This window comes from Mustela nigripes, chromosome 1 (genome assembly GCF_022355385.1).
Source record: "Mustela nigripes isolate SB6536 chromosome 1, MUSNIG.SB6536, whole genome shotgun sequence".
In the NCBI taxonomy this organism is placed as follows: domain Eukaryota; kingdom Metazoa; phylum Chordata; class Mammalia; order Carnivora; family Mustelidae; genus Mustela; species Mustela nigripes.
In genome coordinates this window covers 35,459,259-35,483,474 of record NC_081557.1, presented here as the reverse complement: position 1 = coordinate 35,483,474, position 24,216 = coordinate 35,459,259, and the positions used below count along the sequence as shown (strand labels likewise).

At 38.9% G+C, this 24,216-nt stretch overlaps 1 protein-coding gene across 11 annotated transcripts in view; it reads right to left on the bottom strand.

The window, feature by feature from the left end:
* The window catches only part of SOX6 (SRY-box transcription factor 6), a 596,201-nt gene that overhangs the window by 68,816 nt on the left and 503,169 nt on the right, over positions 1–24,216 (bottom strand). For all 11 annotated transcript variants that reach the window (XM_059407840.1, XM_059407831.1, XM_059407851.1 and 8 more), the window contains 3 exons: positions 16,119–16,268; positions 10,441–10,624; positions 6,979–7,166 (listed from right to left, as the gene is read on the bottom strand). In XM_059407840.1, coding sequence (XP_059263823.1) covers positions 6,979–7,166; positions 10,441–10,624; positions 16,119–16,268 — 522 coding nt within the window. The remainder of the gene's footprint in view (positions 1–6,978; positions 7,167–10,440; positions 10,625–16,118; positions 16,269–24,216) is intronic.

The following is a 24,216-nucleotide window of genomic DNA, read 5'->3' as shown; positions in this document are numbered from 1 at the left end:
TTTCCAGGGGCAGAATCAATGGACATCGTGGCATGGAAGAATGACTTAGACCAGACAGGAGGTGACAAGTATGCAGGAGGCAGGGGACACAGCACTTTTATGCTTCACGGTTCTTGATTCTTTTTACTGTCTTACTCCATCAAAGGTTTGAGATTGCCAATGTCAGAAGTACTTCTATGTGGAATAGCCTTAAAGATCTCATAGAAAATTAATAAATGAGTCCAGCACAGTTCTATAAATAAGAACGTCATTGTCTAACAATTAGGACAGCTGAAATTTCATTCCTGTTCTGCCATGAACCTACCATGTGACCATGGCAAGTCATTTTCATTCTCTAGGTCCCAGTTTTTCCATCAAATTGAAGTGATTAGGCCAGATCAAATGTAATGTCCCCTCCAATTCTTCCTCGCCACACTTTTAATCCCATCAATGTACTTCAGAGACACTGTGATAGAAGTGTCCCTGGTAGCTTGCTTTGCCACTTGATAAGATCAAGCATTTTTCTTAAAAGATTCCCAGAAGGTGAGGGGAATGGCAATTCAGACCACAAGCATATAGATGTGTAATCTGCCTATTTATGAGCAACTCTGATCAGTAGGAAATCAATCTACTGGCTCATCAAGATTATTAAGATGAGCAAAATAACCAGATTCCCAAGTTACATAACAGCGATTCAGGAAAGCTCTAATCAATTACCGAGTCAGTACTCAAACATTAGGAAGGTCAGAGAAGTTACAGATCGCGCTTTAACACTGAAACGGCCCACTCTGCCTCACTTCTCTTCTGGCCAGATGCCCTTCGCTGAGCTCTAAGGATATTTAGAAGCAGGCTATTTAAAATTCTGCTGTGTATTGTCATGACTAAAATACTTTCTATCTTAGAGATGTCAAAACAACAAAATTTGGTAAGCAATTAGTCTATAATATGATCTAATTGCACTGGTACTTAGGGATAAAGATGGATGGTGTTCTTGGTGTGGAAAGCTAAAGCTGAGGGCAGTTAACTTAGACTTCTGCTGGCAGGACACTCACAGTCCACACACACAGGCTGTGTTGAAATGATGGAGCATAGCAGCTCCTAAGGCGCCGTTACAGTCTATTGTCCCTACAATCTATATATTTAAAAGACCCTAAATATCCCATGACACAGCCGACCAGAACAACTCCATCGGTGCCGTTCTGGCCAATCAAGTCAACAATGTTTCATTTTAAAGTGCTAAAATCAGGATTTACCCACTAAAATGAAATATGCCATGGGTAAACTTGTATTCAGATGGACATATATGTGAGCCTATACATGACAAAGAGACAGCACCCCATGCCTGTGTAGGAAATGTTTGTCCACACTTATCATACATACAAAGCATGTTTTATACATACCTCATGTTACTAAATGTCACAGAAACACTCTATGGTGGACATTCTGATGCTTTGCCCAGATCCCCCCCCACTTAGGACTGAGAGACTGACTCCCTCAGCTGCAGGGAATGTTGTTGGTAGCTAACCCTCAGTTGTTGGCCCTCTTTGGAATTGCCTCAGCTAAAGAGAGTCGCCTCACCCAAAGTCATGTCCCCTGGCCAGGGTAGTCCTCATCCAATGATTGGTTAACACAAGTGTATGAAAGTTCATTCCCTCCACCCAATTTGGGACAATTCTGAATGACCATGGCAGCCTTGAAGCTTCCCATGGGGTTAACTGAGGCTTGACTGACACTGCACCATAGGCCAAGCCTGCTGGTGTCCTTTTCCTTCCACAGTGGCAGCTAGAAAGAACGCATCCCAGTAGACATGCTCGCTAATGTCTATTTCTCACACTCCTTCTCAAGGAACCCAAATCTGTGATACATTCCTTTGTAAAGACTGTCCAAATAAGAGAGTGACAAGGTATGCTTAATAAATTATAGCATTTCATGACAGAAACACTGTGAAAAATTCTCTAAAACTATATTATGGGTTACAAAGAACAAATTCGTAAATCTAATTTATGGATCTCTATATTTAAGAAAACAGATAATTCCAACGTGAACAATTCTGAAGACACTTAAATTGAATTTGTCACAATCCATTTCACCCATCTTATTGCACATTATATATTTACCCTCTTTGACCTCAGAAGAAAATCTGATCCTCACAAGTATCCCATGGTACCTCATAAAATAAAGATGGATATTTTGATTATGAGCAAGCCAAAGCTACTATAATGCTGTTCTTAATTTACTCTTCTTTCTGCATCTAACCTAACAAGCAAGGACAGATATCAGCTCTAGAAACTCAACAAAGCCTATAAACCCACAAAATACATGTTCAAAACAGTGGACTTACTGGGAAGCAGATCATGTTAAGGAGGTCTTGGGAACTCTCCTTGTACATAAAGGAATATAATGGATTCTTCTATTATGTTTGTCTCTTCCAATGCCTAAAATGCAACCCCAGTAAAGTCATCTACAGAGACAGCTTTCTTCAACCAGGAAACCAGAGTTTTCTGGTTCTGCAGAAACTACTTTCCCACTTATCCTTAGGGGCTCCATTATATTCAGTGTGACATATTTTAGGTCAAATTTGGATTTATTAATTTTTTTAATTGTAACCTAATCTCTCATCTCTTTCCCATGTCTTACAAAGCAAAACAAGGTTATTTCAGTACCTCAGATTTCTCCCTTCCAAGTGAATTAAGAAAAGTCAATGAATAACATTTAACATTAACTTCTAGTATTTGAAGTTAATAGTGTCTTAAGTTTGAACACTAACTCCAACTGATGATACAAATTCAACAATACAGAGTCATGGTGTCAGACAAACCGAGATTCATTGCTGGAAGCAATGTACACCCAGTGCCAATTTACTACTAGGTGTGGTGCACATGGATTAGGATGCTCTCTTCCAAGCCTGATTGGAATGACAGATGGCCTTCAGTGAATGGCAGAGTTGCTGCAACAATACTGAATTTATTTCTCCCTACTCCCTCAAACTAAATGGCAGAGGGACACATTATGTTTTAAAGATTCTCTATGTTAGCATTCTGAAAAAAAATTTCTAGATGCATTTTTCCAAGAAATATTTCATTCAGAGCATTAATCAAAAGCAAATGATTTTCATAACTTAATAACAGAATGATTATTTAAATGGATTATTATTATTTTTTTTTAGTGGAATGAAGTTTCTGAGATGTATTAATTCTAAATACATTTTATCTAGCCCAGTGATTTTTCAGCTAAGGGCCCTAGTCTCCTTCCTTCCCCAACAGAAGACATTTGGCAATGTCTGGAGACATTTGGGGTTGTCAGCAAAGGGAGGGGTGTTACTAGCATCTAATGAGTAGGGGCCAGATAGTAACCCCCACCATGAAAAGAATTATCAAGTCAAAGGAAAAAAAAAAGTCAATAACACTGAGATTGAGAAACCCTGGTCTAATCTAATTAACCTCAAGTTTCCATAGCTTTGGGTAGCAACTCAGTTGGAAGAGAGTTTAACTATGTGAGTTAGCCAAAATTCCAAAATCTGAAAAATCTGCTGTTTCTTTGTTTTGATCTTCCAATTATTGTGTGAGGACCTCTTAACTGTGACAAAATAGTATATTTGTTCTCTATATTCAAGGTCACCTGTGATTTAGTTAAAAGGGATAGGAAACAAGAGAATTCCCACATTGCCAGGAGCCATACTAGATGCTTTCACATCCATCTTACTTCATTGTAACTCACGTTATTATCCTCATATTATAGATGAAGAAACTGAGATTCAGGGAGGGTAATCAACTTACCAAATATCACACAGATGGTAAGTGACAACTCAGTGACTACTATTCCAAGTGAGAATATTTATTTCAAAACTCATTAATACTTTCTCATATATACAAAGAAAATGTCAGAATCACTAATGGTTGTTACTACTCAAAGAAAACTTTGGAATTATTAATAGTTAATGGGATAAAGGATAAGTAAATTTTTACCATTTATTTTTCTGTATTAGGATTTCCAATAAACATATTACTTTCATTTGAAAACTAATAAATTAAAAAAATTTCAAATACATCATTGACGTACTTCTCAGATTAATTTTAGGATTAACCCTTGACAAAAGAGCAAAGTGAATGGTCCCAAGTTTATGTAACTGGTCTGTTGTTGTTAACCCCATTTCTCACTCAATATCTCTACGCCAAAACTTCTTTGCTCATTCAGATCCCCCAAAAGGATCTTATAACATAATTCACAGCAAGATTTAATATGTTATTTCATGGTGTTCTCACTGAGAATATAACATCAAAGACTAAAAGATTGACTCTGTGTTTATCTCTAATATCAGAATGGTAGAAGAGATTTGGGGGCAAGGATCTTCTACCCTTGTGGTCCTGAGACCTCACTCTATATGTAACTATCTATCTAGGCAGATCTTAAAGGGGTTCTGCCTTGTGAGGATGGGGCACTTCAGTTGATTAAGCAGATCCAGTGAATGGTGTGTGCATGATGAGGCCCAAGTATATAAAAGTGTATGGCTAAACAGGCACCAAAAGACCCATATTTTCCCAAATAGTTTCTCTCCTACCTGATCTGAACCTCCCACGAAGAGGATCAATAAAGGCAAAGGGGGTCCAATAGTGACCAATTTTACTGATGGTTTGATGCTAACCTTCATAAGTCAGTGCAATGAGGACACAATGAAATTCTTCACTAACCTTTGGGAAATCAACAATGGCTTCCTAGTCTATGTAAGGACTGATCACATTCATAGTTTGAGAATTCTATCATACGTCCGTCCCCTTAAACTCCTTCCCAGCCCAAGAACTCCAGTCATCTGCTAGAATGGCTAAAGAGTATAGGAGATCAATGAAGAATTAGAGGTTAATTTAACATGAGGAATGGTTCTGTATCCCACTGTAATTGGTTGAATTGTGTCCCCCAAAAAGATATCTTCAAGTCCTAACCCTTGGTCCCTGTGAATGTGAACTTAAATGGAAACAGGGTCTTTGTGGATGTGATCAAATTAAAATGAGGTCACACTGGATTAGAGTGGACCCTAAACTCAATGACTAGTGCCTTTCTAAGAAAAGGGAGATTGGGAGACACACACACACACACACACACACACAAACACACACACGTACACACTGAAGACAGCCGTGTGGACAGAAGCAGAAATTGGAGTGATGCAGCTATAAGGCAAGGAATGGCAAAACTTGCCAGAACCATCAGAAACCAGGATGAGGCAAGGAAGGAATCTTTCTTAGAATTTTCAGAAGGAGTAAGGCCCAGGCAACACATTGATCTTAAACTTGTCTCCAGAATAGGGAGAAAATAAATCGGTATTTTTTTTAAGCCATCTAGTTTGTGATCACTTGTTACAGCTTTAGGAAATGAATATATCCAAAATCTCAAACTGTCACATCACCCTGCATTTTGAAGAGGAAACAAAGAAAAATAAATGACACCCTGGTTATAGCTATATATTCAAATATTTAAGTAACAGTACACACGACCTTATACTTGTCTCATGATTTTTTCCACATTCTAGTTAAAGACTCTTTCTAGGAAATAGGAAAGTGTAAGTTTATTAGAAAGAATGGAGTCTAACACAGCACCCATGCGAGAGCTAGCAAGGATGGAAACAAAGAGGAGACTCTTGGTCCTAACTTAATAAGTTATTTTCAGCCTACACCAAATAAATGTATGAATGGAAATAACTTTTAAATTTATTCTAAAACCATTACCAAAGACACTGCCCATTGTGCTACTCATTTGTCCCTCTACAGTTCTCATTAAAAACAAACAAACAAAAAACAAAAACAAAACAAAACAAAAAACCTTTCAGAATATGGCACTGGGAAAATACAGTCATCTCTTTTTAAAAAATGGCACGTTTCACTTATTCATCAGATAATCAGAATTTCCCCCCCAGTGTGCTACAACAGCCTCTCAACTGGTCTGCCTGTTTCCATTCTTAACTTCCGGGAGTCTATTCAGAATAATCCTTTTATATGTAAATCACACCATGTTTCTGCCCTGGACAAAACCCATCTGGGGATTCCCATCACTCTTAGAATAAAATGCAAATCCTTTCCAGGGCCTAGAGGGTCTAGCATGTCACCCCAGGCTATCACTTTGTCCAACCGCTCTTCCTCCTTGGGCTCATCTTGTCACACAGGTCTCCGTGTTGTTGGTACACCCTAAGGGCCTCTCCACGCATCACCCCTGCTACCCGCACGCTCTTCCTTCTGCTCTTCACTGGGCCTGCCCATGGCTTCACTGAGGTCTCCTTCAAGTGTCATTTCCGCACAGTGTCCTTTCCGCCCCGTCTAGATGAACACTCTCTAAATCCTTACTTAACTTGCTTCTATTTCTCTCAGGGCTTTTATTCACCTCCTGATATTACTGACATTGTATTATCAATTAATTGTTGATCTCCTGGTCATCTGTGCTCCCCCATCATAGCAGGGGCTCCGTGAGAGCAGGGATTTTTGTCTGGTTTGCTCACTGTTGTATCTCCTACGCCAAGAACAGTGTCTACTACAGAATAAGCACTTGATACGTAATTTGTTGAATCAAAAAATAAATGAGTGTATCCGTAAGTTGTTTTGTTTTCTTTTTTGCCCTGGCTAATAAGAAACTTAGTAATAAATTCAATGGTGAGTCATAGTAAAACAGTAGCCTTCATCATGAGTATATACTCTTCTTCCTCTTTCTATTCCCGTTCTAATCACCTCATAAATGAAACATTTTACATCTTTTGTAATGGGACAGAAAAACACCAATAGGCAGGCAGGGTGAATGCCAGGTTGGGTACCTGGTTGGGTGCGTGGGAGGCAACCCCACAGTAAATGGGAAAGGGTGTATGTGTTCATTGGCAGTAATGCTTGAAAGTGATAAAAAAAAAAAAAAAAAAAACAGCCCCCAAGCTAGAAGCCCAGCTCTTCGGCTGCCTGGAAAGAGCCAGATGAGAATAAGCCAATGGGTTTAATATTGCCAGTGAAGGAGGGAAGCAAGTTTTACCTTTTCATTCCTGCAGTTGTTCAGCCCCATATTATTCATGGAGGACAGTTTCCCATCAACACCATGCGGCTGTTGCTGCTGTTGCTCCCGCTGGATCTGCTCTCGCATCTTCCGAGCCTCCTGAATGGCTTTCATCACTGTGTCCTGATCTCCAAACAGGGCAGGGGAGTTGAGACTGGACAGGATATCTGCATACACAGGATGCTTTATTAGAAGCTAATGAGGTTAGACGCTAACAAAATACTGCCCCTACCCACTCCCCTATAGAGTGCTGTATTCTCTGAGCAAGGAAGGGGTGTGTTTGCTCTTAAGAAAACCGTAGTACGGGTCGCCTGGGTGGCTCAGTTGGTTAGGCCACTGCCTTCGGCTCAGGTCGTGATCCCGGGGTCCTGGGATCGAGTTCCACATTGGGCTCCTTGCTCAGTGGGAAGCCTGCTTCCCTCTCTGCCTCTGCCTGCCACTCAGCCTGCTTGTGTGTACTCTCTCTCTCTCTGACAAATAAATAAATAAAATCTTAAAAAAGAAAAGAAAAGAAAACCGCAGTACTATACAGAGAGCACCGGGAAACCAAGACTTGCTGGCCTTTCAGCCCTTGGAGGATACCCCAGCACTCCAGTTAATCGGGGCCCTATCACCCTACCTTCTCACAGAGGAAGGTTCCTAGATTCCAGCTGCCAACATGTGTGTGTGTGTGTGTGTGTGTGTGTTCTGGTGAGATCTAACAATTAGTAGGGGAGTAGTAGGGAAGAAGGGGGTGAGGAGAGGAACAGAGATATCTATTGAGGAAGCCTGGTACACTGAGTATACTAATGCAGGAAAGCAGTTTTTGGCCTAGCAGGAAAATTCTGTGAGTCTACATGTGTACTTCAGCGACATCTTTATCTGTGTGTTCTTATGTCCACTGCAGGAGAGTGGGGGCGGGAAGGAACGCGCTGCACTCTCCATTCCCCAATCACTGGCTGGTTAATGAAGCATTCTACTCACCATGCTGCCTCAGTTATTTACCCAGAGAATGACAACCCATTCCCTACCCCGAGCCGAACACCTACTGCTCTCGGCTCCCTGTCTTCCTGAGGGGGAGGCTGTATGTGTGGGAATGGTTTTCACATCAGTACAAAGCTTCAAATAAAGTGAGAACAAATATTTACTTTCGTTATATTCCATACAACTCAGACAGGAAAAAAAAATTAAACTGCCTAATTTTCTTCAGTATCTTGCATTTTATTGTGGGTTAAAATTAATACTTTACACAAGCTTTTTCAATTCTTAGACCAAATGAAGGCAACTGCTTGCTGACTGATCGATTTCAGCTGCTGTGGTCAAGTTTAATGCAATCCACTTGTTTGTATCCTTGTATGAACATTTCATCACACATGCATATGTGTCCACACGCATACACCTCAGGCAGGACAGAGGAAGCCAGACTAGAGTCAAATCCACACCATGCATGTGTGTGTGTGTGTGTGTATGTGTGTGTGTGGTACATGTGTATATGCGTGAGTCTAGAAAAAATTCCCAAGGCTATCTATAGTAAATTGTTTAATGGTTAAACAGTTGCTTCTTAGGATATAGAAAGCCCCTTGGCGTTTGCTCTGGAGCTTTTCTGATAACAACCAAACATAACATTTCTATCCAATACCATCTGAACGAAATTGTGATTGCTTCAGCCCATTTCTAGCTTATGATCTAAGAAATCTGCTCTGCTGATGTATAAACTCTCTAAGAGCAGGGCCTGTGACATACTCATCTTTGTCCCTCACAATGCCCAGTAGAGCAAACAAATACCATCTAAACAAAATTCAGAAGTGGACAATGGGAAATCCATTAAAGCCATTTCAAGATCAAGCCTATTATTTGTCCCTAAATTGGCTTTTTTTTCTTTCCTCTCTCTAATCTCACAACTTCTGACAACCCAGCCACCATATTCACATACTGGAAATGACTCCCTTCTTTCTCCCACACGAATTTCACAGACCTGGAGTGAAAACCTCCCGGTCCCCTGCAGAGGCAGCCAGACTCAAAATGAGAATAGGCCTCTTTATGGATCCTAATATCCCAAGTTTTAATGAGGAAGAGGTACATCTTCCCATCAGAAGATTTACTTAAACCCAACACAGTACAGCAAATACTCCAACTGCGACTTCACAAAAAATGAACACTGAGTTTATTTAACGCAGGTGAGAGGACCCAGATTCTAGTCTTGGCTTTACTCATTCCTAGCTCCATGGCATTGGGCAAGCCATTTTACCTGTAAGAATCCATTTACTTCATCATACAATGAGGGTAATAATGCACTATGTCATAAGATGAAAAATGAGATGAGATAATAGAGTCAAAAATGGCTTTTCAGCGGCAAATGGTTACACGTAACACATTATTTCGTTTATTATAATGAGCGTTTCAGGGTCCAGGACTCAATAAGGCAAGGAAGGTAATGCAGTGAAGAAACGTAGTTCTGAGCCCCCAATCCCTTGTTATCTCTGTGTCTCATATGAAAATTAAGAGGCTCAGTAACAACATGTTAATACTTATTTGGCACTCAGCTGTGACAAATGCTTTCACTTTATTGTTTCATTCCACATGCATATGTAAATGTGTTGGTTTTGGTTCAGTCTAGTTTTTTTTAGATTGTATGCCTTTGAGGTGCCAGACACTGTGCTAGGCATTTTATATGCATTTTCCTCCCTGAATTCTCATAACAAACTACGAGCTAGGTAATAATATTCCCCTCTAAGAGATTAGGAAACTGAGTTCAAAAATATTAAGTAACTTTCCCAGGGTCCCATAACAAGTAAGTGTAGGCTCTGAGTCCAAGTCTGTCTGATGCCAAAACCCATGTTTTGCCTCTATACTTCTCACTGGGCTATGAGTGCCCCTGGAGATACTTGGCAATATATCAGAGAGTGTTAGAAGCCTGAAGATCATTCTGACATATCTTATCAGATATTAATTTTATTTCATATTATGTCATTGAAGTGTGTGTGTCATTTACATTTGTTGTAATGCAAAACTAATATGGGATAAAATGCAAAATTCACACACATTTTAAAAAGAAAATATAAAACTTCAAAGAAACTTTGGACTTTTGGCAGGCAGTTTGGAGGCCAGGTCCCTCTAGGCCCTTGGAGGGTTCATGATCACTCTTGTCTGCCTAGAGTTACTTCAGTGGCAAGGCATTAACCAAGCACAGAAATCCCCGAGTCTCTGATTTGCTGCATCTAACGGAGGGCCTCTAAAGAACCCATCCCAGCAGGATTTATATTATGACCTTTTCCAAAAGTTCTAATCACCCAAGATACCAAGAGGGGTCACGTTTCTAGAAAGGATTTTACTTTTACTTTTTCTTTTTTTCCGCCTTGGACTAAGGACCACTTTGGAAACAGGCATCAGTCATCCCTGAACAGGTTTGCTTTCTTTCACCTAATTCAGAAATCTCTTCGTGTTGTTGACCTTTCCATTTACCTAAAGAGGATCCTCTTCCCAAGCTTCCTCCAATGGGGCTGGGGATGCTGCTTTTGTTAGGCAGATTAACGGGGCTGGTTTTGCTGGCTGGGAAGAGGCTCTGGGTGGGAGATGTTGGGGACTTCACAGGCTCCGCTGTCTTGGGTCGGGAAGAGAGATTTAGCGGCTGTGCTGCTGCTTCATCCTACAAGAGTTTAACATAAATAATTATTAAAAAAAAAAAAAGACAAATGAAGCACATTATCACTTAGTAAGCCACAGTTATTTTACACCTCAGAGACAATGCCACATTCTCCTACAATAATAACAAAAGAAGCTAATTATCTACCTCCTTGAAGATTCATCGGAAGGAAACCTCATTAATTTCCCTGTGTTATGCTTCTATTTACATTAACTGTGTAGTTGGATCATTCTTTTTGCCAAATTAAAATCTGAATTAGCTCACATTACAGCTTAATTTCCTAATGTGTTTTCAAGGATCTAAATTAACCTAGGGCATTTACAAAGAATTATTTAAAATTTCAGCAGCTCTGTAGTGCTTTTGTGTTATTCTCTCTGAAAAGTTCCTGCAACTATAAATAGGCTCTGCAGCTAATTTTTTAATATATATTTTAAATCAAACAATGGCAAGTACTTTAAAAATGGAAACACAGGCTTCTTCTGCTCTCCTGGGCCTCTGCCCAGGGAGCCACATGCCACAGCATGGTTTCTATGTGGCTTTCTGGGTGTGGACACCCCTCATGGTCTAAATTCTGGTCTCTATTCAGGTTTAAAATTAATTTTTGCAAAGAGCAAACACACATTATAATTATGTTTTACATACCATGCTATATGTAATTTATTTTTCATGTCTAAAGTGATGTCTCTTTATATTCTTTGCTACGTATATTTACAGAATGTCTATTTTAAGATGCCTGTCCTTCTATACTGGGCACAGTATTCAAGTATCTGACTTGTAACTCTAGTGTAACCAGGAGCTTGAAAGCTAAACTCCTTGCCTTTGTCTCGTTCATCCTGTACTTAAAGACATATAACAACAAGTCCATTGTTTTAGAAACTTAGTTGTAATATAAACATAATCATTTAAATGTTCAGTTTTAAGATCTATATTATTATGTTCTACAGTAAAATTGTCAGCAAATGTTAACTTCTGTTTTGCTTCTGAGAAGGCACAGAGAATTTTATTAATGTCACTTTTTAAAACACAATAGAGCTTGGAAACAGAACATCTTCCCCTTTGGGAGGAGAGCCTGATCCTAGCTAATCTCTAAGTTCTCCCCTAGTACCGTGGTCATTTAAGGGAGGACAGAAAGAGATTCCAGAAAAGGCTACTCAGGAGGAAGATTAGAGAACATAGAAACAAGATGGACAGAGAAGCCAGTATGTACACCAAGCACTGTGCTAGATATTTTCACATATATTAGTTCATTTAACTATAAGTCTATAAGTCTATGAGGTTGGGCAGTATTCACAAAGGAGGAAGGGTCAGAGTGACAAAATCATTGTTCAGAGTCATACATGGAAGGACAACATTTGACTCTAGTTTATTGGACTCCAAATCCCAGGTCCCTTTTCTATTAAACTATCAAAGAAAATAAGTCATTTGATAATGTAGTGAATTTTTTTTTTTTTTGTCTTGGTGGGAAACAGATAATCTGGCAAATCTATGTTGCAAGGTACATTTATCTTTCTATCTGGACATAGGATGCAGTCTTAGGAAACACGACTGCATCATTATGCATGTCAAAAATGTCTTATGTGCTTGATTACAGTTTACTTCTCTTTACTCTTCACTCAAAGGATATTTAGACTAATTAGTTCCTTTACTTCTATCTAAATAAGTGACTTATATGCTAGGTATCTAGTTTTCTCCATGTTTGTTTTATTTGGGGTTCACTGAGCTTCTTAGGTATCTGAGTTCAGTCGTTTCTTCAAAGTTGGAAAATTTTCATCCATTACTTCTTCAAATATATTTTTCTGTTCCTTCCTTTTCCTTCTGGGGTTCTGGGCACACACATTAGGCCAGCTGATGTCTCACAGCACTGACAGTCTTCTTTCTATATATTTCATTTGGGATAGTTTCATCATTCTGTCATCAAGTTCACTAATCTTTCCTTCTCTGATGTCTAATCCCCTCAGTACTAGTCCAGTACAATTTTCATCTCAAAAACTATAATTCTCGGGTGCCTGGATGGCTCAGCTCAGTTGGTTAAGCATCTGCTTAGGCTCAGGTCATAATCCCAGAGTCCTGGGATTGAGCCCTACATTGGGCTCCCTCCTCAGTGGAAAGCCTGCTTCTCCCTCTCCCTCTGCCAGTCCCCCTTCTAGTGCTCTCTGTCAAATAAATTAATTAAAAACAAAAACAAAGACAAAAACAAACAAATACCATATTTCTCATCTCCCAGACATTCCATGGATGTGTTCTACGTCCTACCTTATAATGCTCATGTTTTCTTCTATCTTCTTAAACATATGGAGCTTATAACATCTATTTTTCTCATCTTTGAATATACCCTGATTATTTATTTTTATAATTCAATGATTGCCACTTCTGCCAACAATGCTGCTGGGCAGGGATGGGAAGCATCTACCAACTCCCGATCACATAAATTCTTTTTCACCATGGCAGGCCCAATATTGGTTCTCATAGCATGCCCTGGCCTGACAGAAATTTCATGGGTGTTTTCTAGGAGGAAGATTTGCTTATCTCTTCATTTGGCTATAGCTCGGTGACTCTGCAGTAGCTGTCTTAACTACTAACTCTATCATCTGTGCCATTTTGGGATCTGTTTCTATTGATTGATTTCTCTCCCTATTATTATTCATATTTTTTTGCTTTTATAAAAGCCTAGTAATTATTGAATGGATACTACACACTATGAATTTTACATTGCTAGATGTTGGAGTTCATGTTCGTGAATTCTTTCAAATATTTGTGGACTTTGTTCTGAGACAGAAAAGTTTGGCCCTTTCTAGGCTTGCTTTTAAGTTTGTGAGGTAGGTTCAGAGAAGCCACTAATCTAGGGATAATTTGGCCTTATTACTGAGGTATCACCCTTTGGGCAATACTACTTGATACCCCTTATTGTCAGAAGATCTTTCCAATCTGGTTAATGGGAGCACAAATCATTCTCAGTCATTTGTGAATCTTGCAGGCGCTTTGCCTGCTACCTCTGGTATTTTCCTCAGGCCTCAGAGAGTTTCCTCATATGCATATGCCGATCAATACTCAGCTAAATACAGGGGAATCTCCTACAGATTTTCAGTATTGTCTCAGTGTGCAGCTCTCTCCTCCTTGGTACTCTACCTCACAAATTCTGCCTACCTTGGTATCCCAAAACTCTGAACTCTATGTCTCTACTCAGAGAGCCTGCCATGTTCCATGTGGGTACCCGTCTTTGCACTATGACCTAGAAACTACCTCTAGACAGTAAGCTGGAATAACTGTAGTACTTGTTTATCTTCTCTCAGGAATCACTGTCCTCTAGTCGTATTGCAAATGTCTGAGAATCATTGTTTCATATATTTTGTCCTGTGTTTCAGTTGCTTAAGCTGGAGACTAAATCTGATCCCTGTTCCTCCATTACAGCTGAAAATGGAAATCCTCTAGGTATTTAATTAGGCTCTCTTTTGTTATACAAATGGATAGTTCAATTACAACTGCCATCACCAGCACCACCATCATCTTCATCAGATCATCATCATCAGAATCATCACTACACTTACATTTATGGAATACTCACTATATGCTAGAGGGTTCAAGGCCCATAATATTAACTCTCATTTTTCAGAGCAGAAAACTAAGGCTGAAAGAAGTAACTTGCCCAAAGTGACACAGATGGTAAAAGTGGTAGAACTAAAATTTGAACCAAAAAAATTCCGATTTCTGATGTTGATAATTATAGTAGATAAAAATTCCGAGTGAAAGAAGGTATATAAGACCATCTATGTTTAATTTTGCTACCTTCCCCAAAATATGCCCTATGTCATGTGGTCATGTTATATACAGAGGGAAAGCAATGATTATAGACAGAATAATATTTTAGTGACCATAATCAATTCAATTACCAATTCATGAAATTATTCTCAGAATTTCTTCAGTAATAGTTAGAGTCTATTTTTTTAAATTGAAAAAATTTGCTTCATGCTTTGATCTATATATTTTTACCCACACATACAATAAACAATATAGTAAGCATAAAGAATGTTTCCTTTGTTATTAACATAAAATATAGTCAAGTCAAATTATATAGAGAACTCCCTAAGAATATGCATGTGGTCAAGTGAGTAATAAAACTCAGTTGGCCCACAAAGCTGGAATGGTAAAAGCAGATCTAAACTTGAATTTAACCAGGGAACATTTTACTCATCCAGTAAAGGCTTGGTTTGGTGCAGTTCCATTTGGCCAACTCACTTACAAAATGACTTTTTCATGTTAAAATATCTAATACTCAATATCTGAAATAAAAAATGTTTGATATGTTCATATTCTAACAACTATAATTAAACAAAGTGCTTTGGTTTGAGTTGTAGTGTTCTGACTCTTATTCACAAACAGAAATTCTTGGAACACAAAAGACCCAGCCTGTTTCCATAAGTAATGTTACCTTATTAAATGTAAGCTGCCTATTGTCATACCTCAATATTTCTAACAACAAAGCATAAATGTTCATCTATTTCTCTGGAGAACTTAAAGCATGGGTGGCATTAAATTAATTCCTATCTGCACATTATAGAAAATAAAATAATTTCAGTGGTTTTGTAGCATTTGATGCTGTTTTGTTGGCCTTAGATGTTTCCCTTGCGAAAATTTAATAATTGCAAAGTTTCTCCAAATGTAGTACTTTGGGTACATTATTGTAATGTATTATTTTAATACCTCTCTGCTTATCATATGCCTCTAGGTAGATAAGTCAATGATACAAAGCAATTGTTTCTCTGAACTACATTATAAAAACCAACCAGTACCACCTATAGGTACCAGCTGCAGCACAAAGTTGGAACATATCATCCATTTTCCTCTGTCGCCAAATACTGCCCAGGTGCCACGTTTTAAGACACTGAGAATTAGTGAGGAAAGGCCTCTACCACTGTCCCAGCCATAAGCTGGGAGAGCCTGTCTATCCTCTCAACCACGAGGCATCAAAAAATGAAGAGATAATGACACCACTCATGCCTCAGAGCCCACATTAACTATTCCTGAAGGAGAGACCTTTATCAACAAACTATATGAAGTTCAGCCATAGATTCTTTTCCGTTCCCTTTTTCTTCAATCTAAAGTTTTGAGAACCTCCTTTCCTGATACTATAAGTTGGCTCCCACCTGTTTAAGGAACTTTGAGAAAAAGTGTCACAAGTCTATGACAAAGACCGGCAATAAAACCATGGCCATTCATGCCAGTGAACATTAAAAAATAAAAGCCAGAATCCAAAGGGGAAAAACTCCTGAGAAGTGAGTTTGCAGATTTAGGTAAAGATCTCACAATATGGCACTATTGTTATCAAAAGGGAAACACCTGTTTCTCAGTGCTCAATCATGAAATTTACCATAATGAGGAGCATTTGGGGTTCCTTTATGCTGCTATGCTTCCTGCTGCTCATTCCCATCCCAGTCTCGTTCACTACTTTTCTTGTGAAGCTGTTTTCCAAACTGTTTTCACAATCCTGCAAAGCAAGTACCTTAACTTGAGTTACAGGGCTGGTCCCTCTCTTTTCATTTTTTATCCCGGTAGGTGAGACTGCCCCTGCTGTGTTTGGTGGCTGTGGAGCCGATGGCATCTTTGTTCCAGGTGACACCTGCATGCTGGCCAGCTGAGCTGCATAGAGCTGCTGCAAAACAGGGAAGACAAACATTACCTTTTTAAATGCCACTGAAATTGAGTTTCACGAAACAAAAAGCGAAAAGCAAAGCAAAACAAAACAAAACAACTTACCGTATTGTTAGATAACTATTTCTCGGACAGGCTTGCCATTTTCATTCACTACTTTTTTAAAGAGGAAATAAGAGAGACCAAATAATATAAAGAAAGAGTACTAGCATGAGAGCCATCGTCCTGTGTTCCTGATCCTTCTGTCAATCACTTTACGGACCTGAAGAAAGAGTTCGGTTGCTCTAGAACTCAGTTTCTTCGGTACAAAAAGGAATTTGACTAAATGGTTTCTATGATTCTTTCTAGTGCCTAAAATTGTTATAAAAAGTTCTTCAAATATCAGTATGCCCATTCATGTAATTTTAATATTCATGAACTAAGTAACTAATCTGAACTTTCCTAGGGATTCCTGGAAGAACATTGCTCTTATTCAATACTGACCAAGCCCCTCTGGGGAAGCTGATCCTTCTGGATGATAAGAATGCTGCCCTAAAGATCCCGGAGGCCCAACAGCAGTCACTGTTTTCTCGAGGTCTTATTTCTCGGCAGCATATAACATAATCCTCAAGAGAATATGGCCAGATTATAGACCAAAAAATGAAATGAAATGAAATGGAATGGAATGAAATAAAATAAAGCTTCTTTTTCCAACACAGGATGTTAAATCCCTAACTGTTGATTAATAGCTTTTGGGTGAAACTGGTAATAAATGAATGTGTTAACCTGCTATGGTTAACCAGAATTCTGATACCTCAGTCCTCACACTATTTAATGCTTGGAAACTCCATTCAAATATTTTCTTTTCTTCTTATAATCCAGATTAAGCCATTACCTTGATAGTCATATTTCTAGCATAATAAATAGAAAGCTTCCTAGTTCATCAACCACAGAGAAAATAGCTCAAACTTTGCCATATTAGTAAGGGGGGAAAAAAAAACAGGTGGTTTGTGTGTAATTTCCAGCATTACTATCATTCAGATGGACAAATAAAAAAAATTACAGTAATCAAAAACAGACCTTTCAGCACATGTAATTAAATGAAAGCTTAATAAAGAATAATTTGCAAGAGCCAGATGTGCTTATGTCATGATTGTTGCTTTCTTTGGAACAATTTTTCTAATATAACAAGCCTCTAAAGAAATTAAAGTTTCATAATTCTGTATGTGCAATGACTCAGTGGCAAGAAAAATTCACTAGTAAGAGTCAGTGAAACTGCTAGAACTTAGGGGGAGAAAAGGCTGCCTCTTCTGTTTCCTTTTTACTCTGTGGTATCCTTTTCCTTTGAAATGCAGCCAGGTGTCTTCAAAGGGGGCGGGGGCAAGTGAAGCTTCTGATATTTGTCTGCTTGGATAAAGCCACTGAAGAAAAGTTTTCTACTGTATGGAGTGAAGAAGGTTGAGAGCCGAGAAAGTGTCGGCCACACAGTATCCGGCGTCATGACCAATATGGCCTCCTACTGAGTATTAAAGAGTCATGGAATCTTAGAGACGCGAGAGTCCTTACGTATCATTTATCCCTTCATTTTCCCTCAATAATTCACAAGATCAGAAGAAAGTCAATTTACTCAATGTTGACCTCCCAGGGAACTTCAACTAGTGAAAAAAAAAAAAAAAAAAAAAACACACACACACAGAAAAACAAACCCTGAGGAACAAATCTATTTTTTAAAAAGCTGACTAAATTCAGAAAACCTTCAGATTGAACAATACAGATGTTTCTTGCTTTTTAGAAATAATGTAAATTGCTTTCTTTAAAGCTTTGATAACCATTTATTTCATATTGCAGAGATGCCGTACTCTTAGGTACAAAGACCCCAGAGATGCTGAGACTCCTCAGAATTCCTTGTGAGCTGTGATCACTGACCGTGCGTGGCAAGAAGCAGCATCGCCACATGCCCTGAATTTACAGAGCTGGGTCAGCTGGACAGTAGGATACCAGATAAGATTGAGTAAAATAAGCCTTGAAATAAAAACCAGAAAATAGAGCCCAATATAAAGATAGAAGGCGCTCATGAAAGTAAAAATGGTCACATCCTGTCTAACAAAGTATATAATTTTAGATGTAAGTACCATGCTTTTCAGACTGAAGACTTCAGATCTGACCTAGATAAAAAGAATGCCATTCACTGAATAGGTGCAGGTTTACCAAACGATTTCACAGGACACCTCATCTTCTAAGCTAACGTTAATTGAAGATGTTCTACATGCAAGTCTCTGTGTTAGAAGCTGTGGAGGATTCAAAGTCTTGCAACAAGCACATGGTTTTGGAGAACATGTAAGATATAGACCCTGAACATCTGATGTGCACCTTTTTGTGCCACTTACCACTTGTTTTTAAACCTGTGTTTAGTTGTGCGCACACGTCTTATCATGTTGGATAGACTGTAAGCTTACTGAAGTCACCATCCACCTGATTATTGCTGAATGCCTAGCAGCAAAAATAGTGCCTTGCACATGAAAGATAACCAATCAACATTTTCAGGATTAACATACTATATAAAATCACTGGCTGTTAGGAAGGACAGATATTCTCTACAAATGAGGCAACAGAAGTGGTATGTGATGATATTTGTCGCATATAACAACTAATTTTATGCTGCTGAGTTAAAAAAAAAAAAAAGGAAAATAAGCCCAGCCTAGATTAAATTATGCTGTTTCACTAGAAATTATTCTTTTGAAGTCATTTGTTAAAATGTTAACTAGAAAGTTTTTCAATAACTGCTAACTTCAGTCACCTGTCTCAAACTTTTCTGACACAAATTCTACTGTTGAGCAGCAACTGTGGGGTAGTACCAATTTTTCTTCTCAGTCTAATTAGTTATGAACTTTAAGTTTCTCTAAATGTTGCTGTATCCTTTTTTGGAAGAACACAAAATATGAGTTATTCAAATAAGTAGCTTTAGTTCAAAAACTCCTTTGTGGGTTAATGGTTTGGGAAAAAGAAAGGTTAAACTCTAATTAACTATGGCATAAGAGTTTACAAAAGTGTCATTCCAGATAGGATTCGGAGATCACAGTCACAGTGATATAATGATGAATATTCATTTCCAAACACAGTTGAGGTTTACAAAACCAACAATGTAGTAAAGCTTATAACAGGCTTAGCCAGAGTCTCATAAACATGTAAACTTTGGTGAAGACTGTTACTGTAAATATAGATTTTTTTCCATTTCAATTTTGAAAAATGTTCAGTGGTTGTTTGGGATATTATTTCTTTATCCAAGATATATAAAAGACATACAGTGCATACATGTAAAAAATGAGCCTAGCTAAATATTTTTTTCAAAATCATAAAATCACTCATTTTATGGGAGTATTTTAAGAAATGCTTTTACTATTTTATGGCTAAAAATATTCCACCTGTATTACTATTAGTTTAGGTTTAATAAAGTAGCCAGTATTAAGAGTTTTGGTACATTGAAAAATGCCATACTTAGCCCCAAAACTGAAGGAGTCTTCCTAGATTATTTAGTCTAGTCTCACCTCCTCATTCCGCTGACGCACGGAGGACTACAAAAGAGAAGTACCACGTCAAGACAGCATAACTAGTTCGCACTGGTATTAGGTGCTAAGGACACTCATTCAACATCACCATTTAAAGTAGAAATGACTGTATGATGAACCAACCATTACACCTTGCAGGCACATTCCAGCATTGATGAATCTGTTCCATGGTCAATCTTTATCAAACGCTTACCATTAACTACACATTGTGCTAAAAACCAGAGGTGCAACAACAAGCAACTTTGAAATAGTCCCTGCCTTAATGGAGCTAAAAAGAAAAACTGATATTAAGTAAATGCTTAGACAGAAATTATGAATTATGGTTAGGTATGGTTAGGTGCTAAGAAAGAAAAGTACAGAACGTCAAAGGACGATGGGACAAAGGTATGTAACATAGTCTGGAGAATCAAAATAGCTTCTCTAAGGAAGTAATATTTAAGTAAGAATTATCCAGGTGGAAAGGTTATAAAGAACATTCCAGAAAAAAGAACACTGATTATTATGGCTCCGAGGTAGAAAAGTAGATAAGATTTTAAGAAACCAAAAAAGGGCTAATGTGGCAAGACTATTAAGTGAGGGTGGAGTGGCATGAGGGGAGACTAGAGAGGGGCACAGTCTTAAAGGTCACATTAGTCATTTTAGACTTTATCCCTCAATAAAGAAGTTATCCAGAAAAAGTAGTGAACCAAAACCAAGATACAAAGAATCTTTCCTATGCTTTACCACTAATTCACTGACCAATCTTTTAAATATATTAGATTAAGAAAGTCCTATGAAGGGGCATCTGGGTGGCTCAGTGGGTTAAAGCCTCTGCCTTCGGCTCAGGTCATGATCCAGGGTCCTGGGATCGAGCCCCGCATCAGGCTCTCTACTCGGCAGAGAGCCTGCTTCCTCCTCTCTCTCTGCCTGCCTCTCTGCCTACTTGTGATCTCTGTCTGTCAAATAAATAAATAAATCTTTTAAAAAAAAAAGTCCTATGAAGAGTTCACAAATCCATAAGTATATACCTCTAATACTGTTTCTAGAGTAGCCTGAGACTAGCCTTAAAAAAACCTGTCTTGTGGGGCCCCTGGTGGCTCAGTGGGTTAAAGCCTCTGCCTTCAGCTCAGGTCATGATCCCAGGATCCTGGGATCGAGCCGCACATGGGGCTCTCTGCTCAGCACCCACTTACTCTCTGCCTGCCTCTCTGCCTACTTGCTATCTCTGTCAGCCAAATAAATAAATAAAATCTTAAAAAAAACAAAAACAAAAAACCACCTGCCTTGCATTTGGATCCTAGTGGTACTTTAATAACTAGGCCTACTTACATTCAACACAAAATGATACATCTACCCAACTCAGACTTATGGTAAAATTCTTGAGTGTCTTGGAGTATATACACTAGACTATGTCAGGACCTAAAAAATATATTGTGTCAGAGTCACCTTATAACACTATTGCCCTTGAGAAGAGAGGCTTGCTTTACCCCCAGTACAGCCAAATTCATGTCAGATTCTAATGAGTGGTATCACGGTGAACCTACTACTTAACATAATGTGAAATCTGCAGGTGTGTACATATACACTTGCTCTCAGTGATAAAATCATGTAAGATCTCCAGTGGAGAGCTCCATAGACAAAAAGGTGCGAGGCCCCTATTCTCATAATCACACGATTTTCACATGAGCACATAATCACTCACCCAGCCATCCAATCATCACCCCCATTCATTCATGGGTTCATTCAACAAGCATGCACTGTGCACTCACTCGGTCGGGTTCTGTGTCACACATTTTAAATTTATTATTTTATTTGGTTTTCAAAAATAATCATATAAAATGGGAATTATGATCTATTTTAGAGTCCGGCTCATTTTAAAGCTGATGTGCTTTAAATAAGCTATACAGTGAATAATAATGAAACCCATTTCCTGTTTCTAGTCACCAGACAAGAATCATTGTCCAGGGAGAAGAGAGATTCTGATGTTGCTGCTGTTCCAAGTTCTCAAATAGCAAACTATATTACCAGATGTCTTGCAGTGACTTTCTCTTCATATGGCACTTCACAGTCCTCAAATACGGAAAGTTAATGGTACCACCAGCCACCTTGAAGAAGCAAGGGGCACAATTTTGATCTAAACAACTCCCTTCTCCAGCCAATCTCCAAGCCGTAAGAGAAGACACTCGAAATACCCTAGTGACACATATTTGATAGACTGATAAAGTAAAAAGAACGATGCAGGGCATAGGTAGAAACAGGAGAACTTGATAAACATAGAAATTGTCAGAGGCTTTAAACTGGCACCACTACGCTCCAGTATATGGAAACCAACAGTAAAAAAGCAGGCACAGCTTCACACACTAGATTCTCTTTGGAGTAAATTCTCTTGTGTTTTGTCATTTCAATTAGAAAGGGCATTTTAAAGTGGCCTGTCGAAATCTGGCTTAGAGAGAAAGAAAAAACACTTTCCCTCAAATACAACTAGCCTATTGGTGGGTAACGAAGTATGGAAGGGAAGGGAAAAGGCTATTCTGTAAAAAAAAAAAAAAAAGCAGATTCAACGGGCTGTCGTGAAAGCTTTCAACCCCGACCCTTACATTTACCCCACCTGCTGTAGCCCCATATGATATCTGGGAACCCCAGACCCCTAGCCCTGGTTAACTCAGATTCTGTTCTTGTGCGCCACACACTACGGGGGGTGGAGGGAGGCGGCGGGCAATCGGAGAAGTTGGAAGAAACAAGCGGGGTGGGTGAGAGGCATCTTTAAGGAAATGTCAGTATTTACTTGATTGATGCTGCCTAACACTAGGCCCCAAGCCTTGCTCAGTTCTCCAGGGAAACCCTGGGTTTTGTTACCTTCTCAAAACAATGCTGATGACCATTCCTCTGCCTACCAAGCAAGGCACGCTATAAAGCTGGACAAGTTCAGCTGTGAGGCTGGGAGAGGGCGGAACGGAGACAGGGGTAATTAAGCAGCATGATTTAGTGCTTGTTCAGCACAGGGAAGAAAATATGTCAGTAACAAGTCATTACAGACTGGTTGCGGGGGGCTGGGGGAGCGCAGAGAAAGCTTAAAAATAATTTGAAAGAGATCACAAATACTTCTACTTCTCATAAACCTCCAATGTCAACAAAACGATCCAGGAAATATAGCTGTGGTTTTATGGAAGGAAAGAACTGAAGTCCTTGTTTTTTAGCATAGAAGGTACTTGTTTAGCTATACCCCTAATACTTGACACCAGAGAAAACTGGCTGTCGGGATAGGAGATGAGAAGGAAGAGGGGAAGACCGACCACCCCCACCCCTCACATATGGGGTTAATTTCCAAGTCACCCTCCTTGGTTCTCCTGCCATCTTCTTTCTTTTCCTATTAACCCCACTTGTTTGTCGTGATCCTACTCATCTTTTAAGTCTCAAGTCAAAAATCACTTTCCCTTAAAGCCTTATCTGATCCCTGCCAATTTCGTGCTCCCGCCATATCTCTTCTACTCCCACGTACTCTATGGAATCTCTCTCTCTCTCTTTTTTTCATGTCTTGATCTCCCAGCAGATCCCAAGCTGTTTAATGGAAGGACTCAGTCTTATTTATGTCCTTAGCACCTAATATCATGCTGGACGTTTAATAGATGCTCTGTTAACAATGACTAAAACTCCTTTATTTCCTTTCTTGTCTCGGTCATTTTGGAATCATTATCATTTCTACCCACACCCTTTTCTTCATACACCTTTCCTCACACCTTGTCCAAAAGAACTCCAGAGATGGAAGTCATCTTTCTCTGTTTTGGTTTTCTTGAACCTATAAGCCTGTGGGTTCCTTATGTCACTCACCTATTTTCTTGCAGGCCAGATAACAATGTTAGCAGAAGAAAGAACTGTAAACATCATCTAATCTAATCCCTTTGCTTTAGAGAGGGGGAACTCAAATTTATTAAACAAAGGTGATTTGCATAAAAATACCAACTGGTGAGCAGAAGATAGATGGAAATTTAGAACCCAGATTCACTACCTGCCCCCTTCAGTGTTCGCAGGGACTCTCTTCTCCTTGTGTTCTGTTCTCTTAGGAACTCAGTGCAAATAGAATATGTACATTTTATCAGAGCTCTTGATCCGGACTACATAAAAGGATTGTTTTCCCACCATTCCCCTGGAATTCAAAGAGAACTGTATGCTATATGTGCTTGACAAGTAATCCCTGGGCACCGGAGAATAATTTATGTTGTAGAATTTTATTTTAATATTTGTTTTAAAAGGTACAAATTTTAAAAATCAACTATAGTAATTAGCTTAAGGTAATTATAATCACGTTAAGGTGTTTTCAGATTTTTAAAATGAAAGTTTATGCAAATACACACAAAGGGCCAAAAATCTGTCTCAGGTGAGAGTGGACCCATTTCAAACCCTTTGAGACTTCAGCTATTTGCCCTT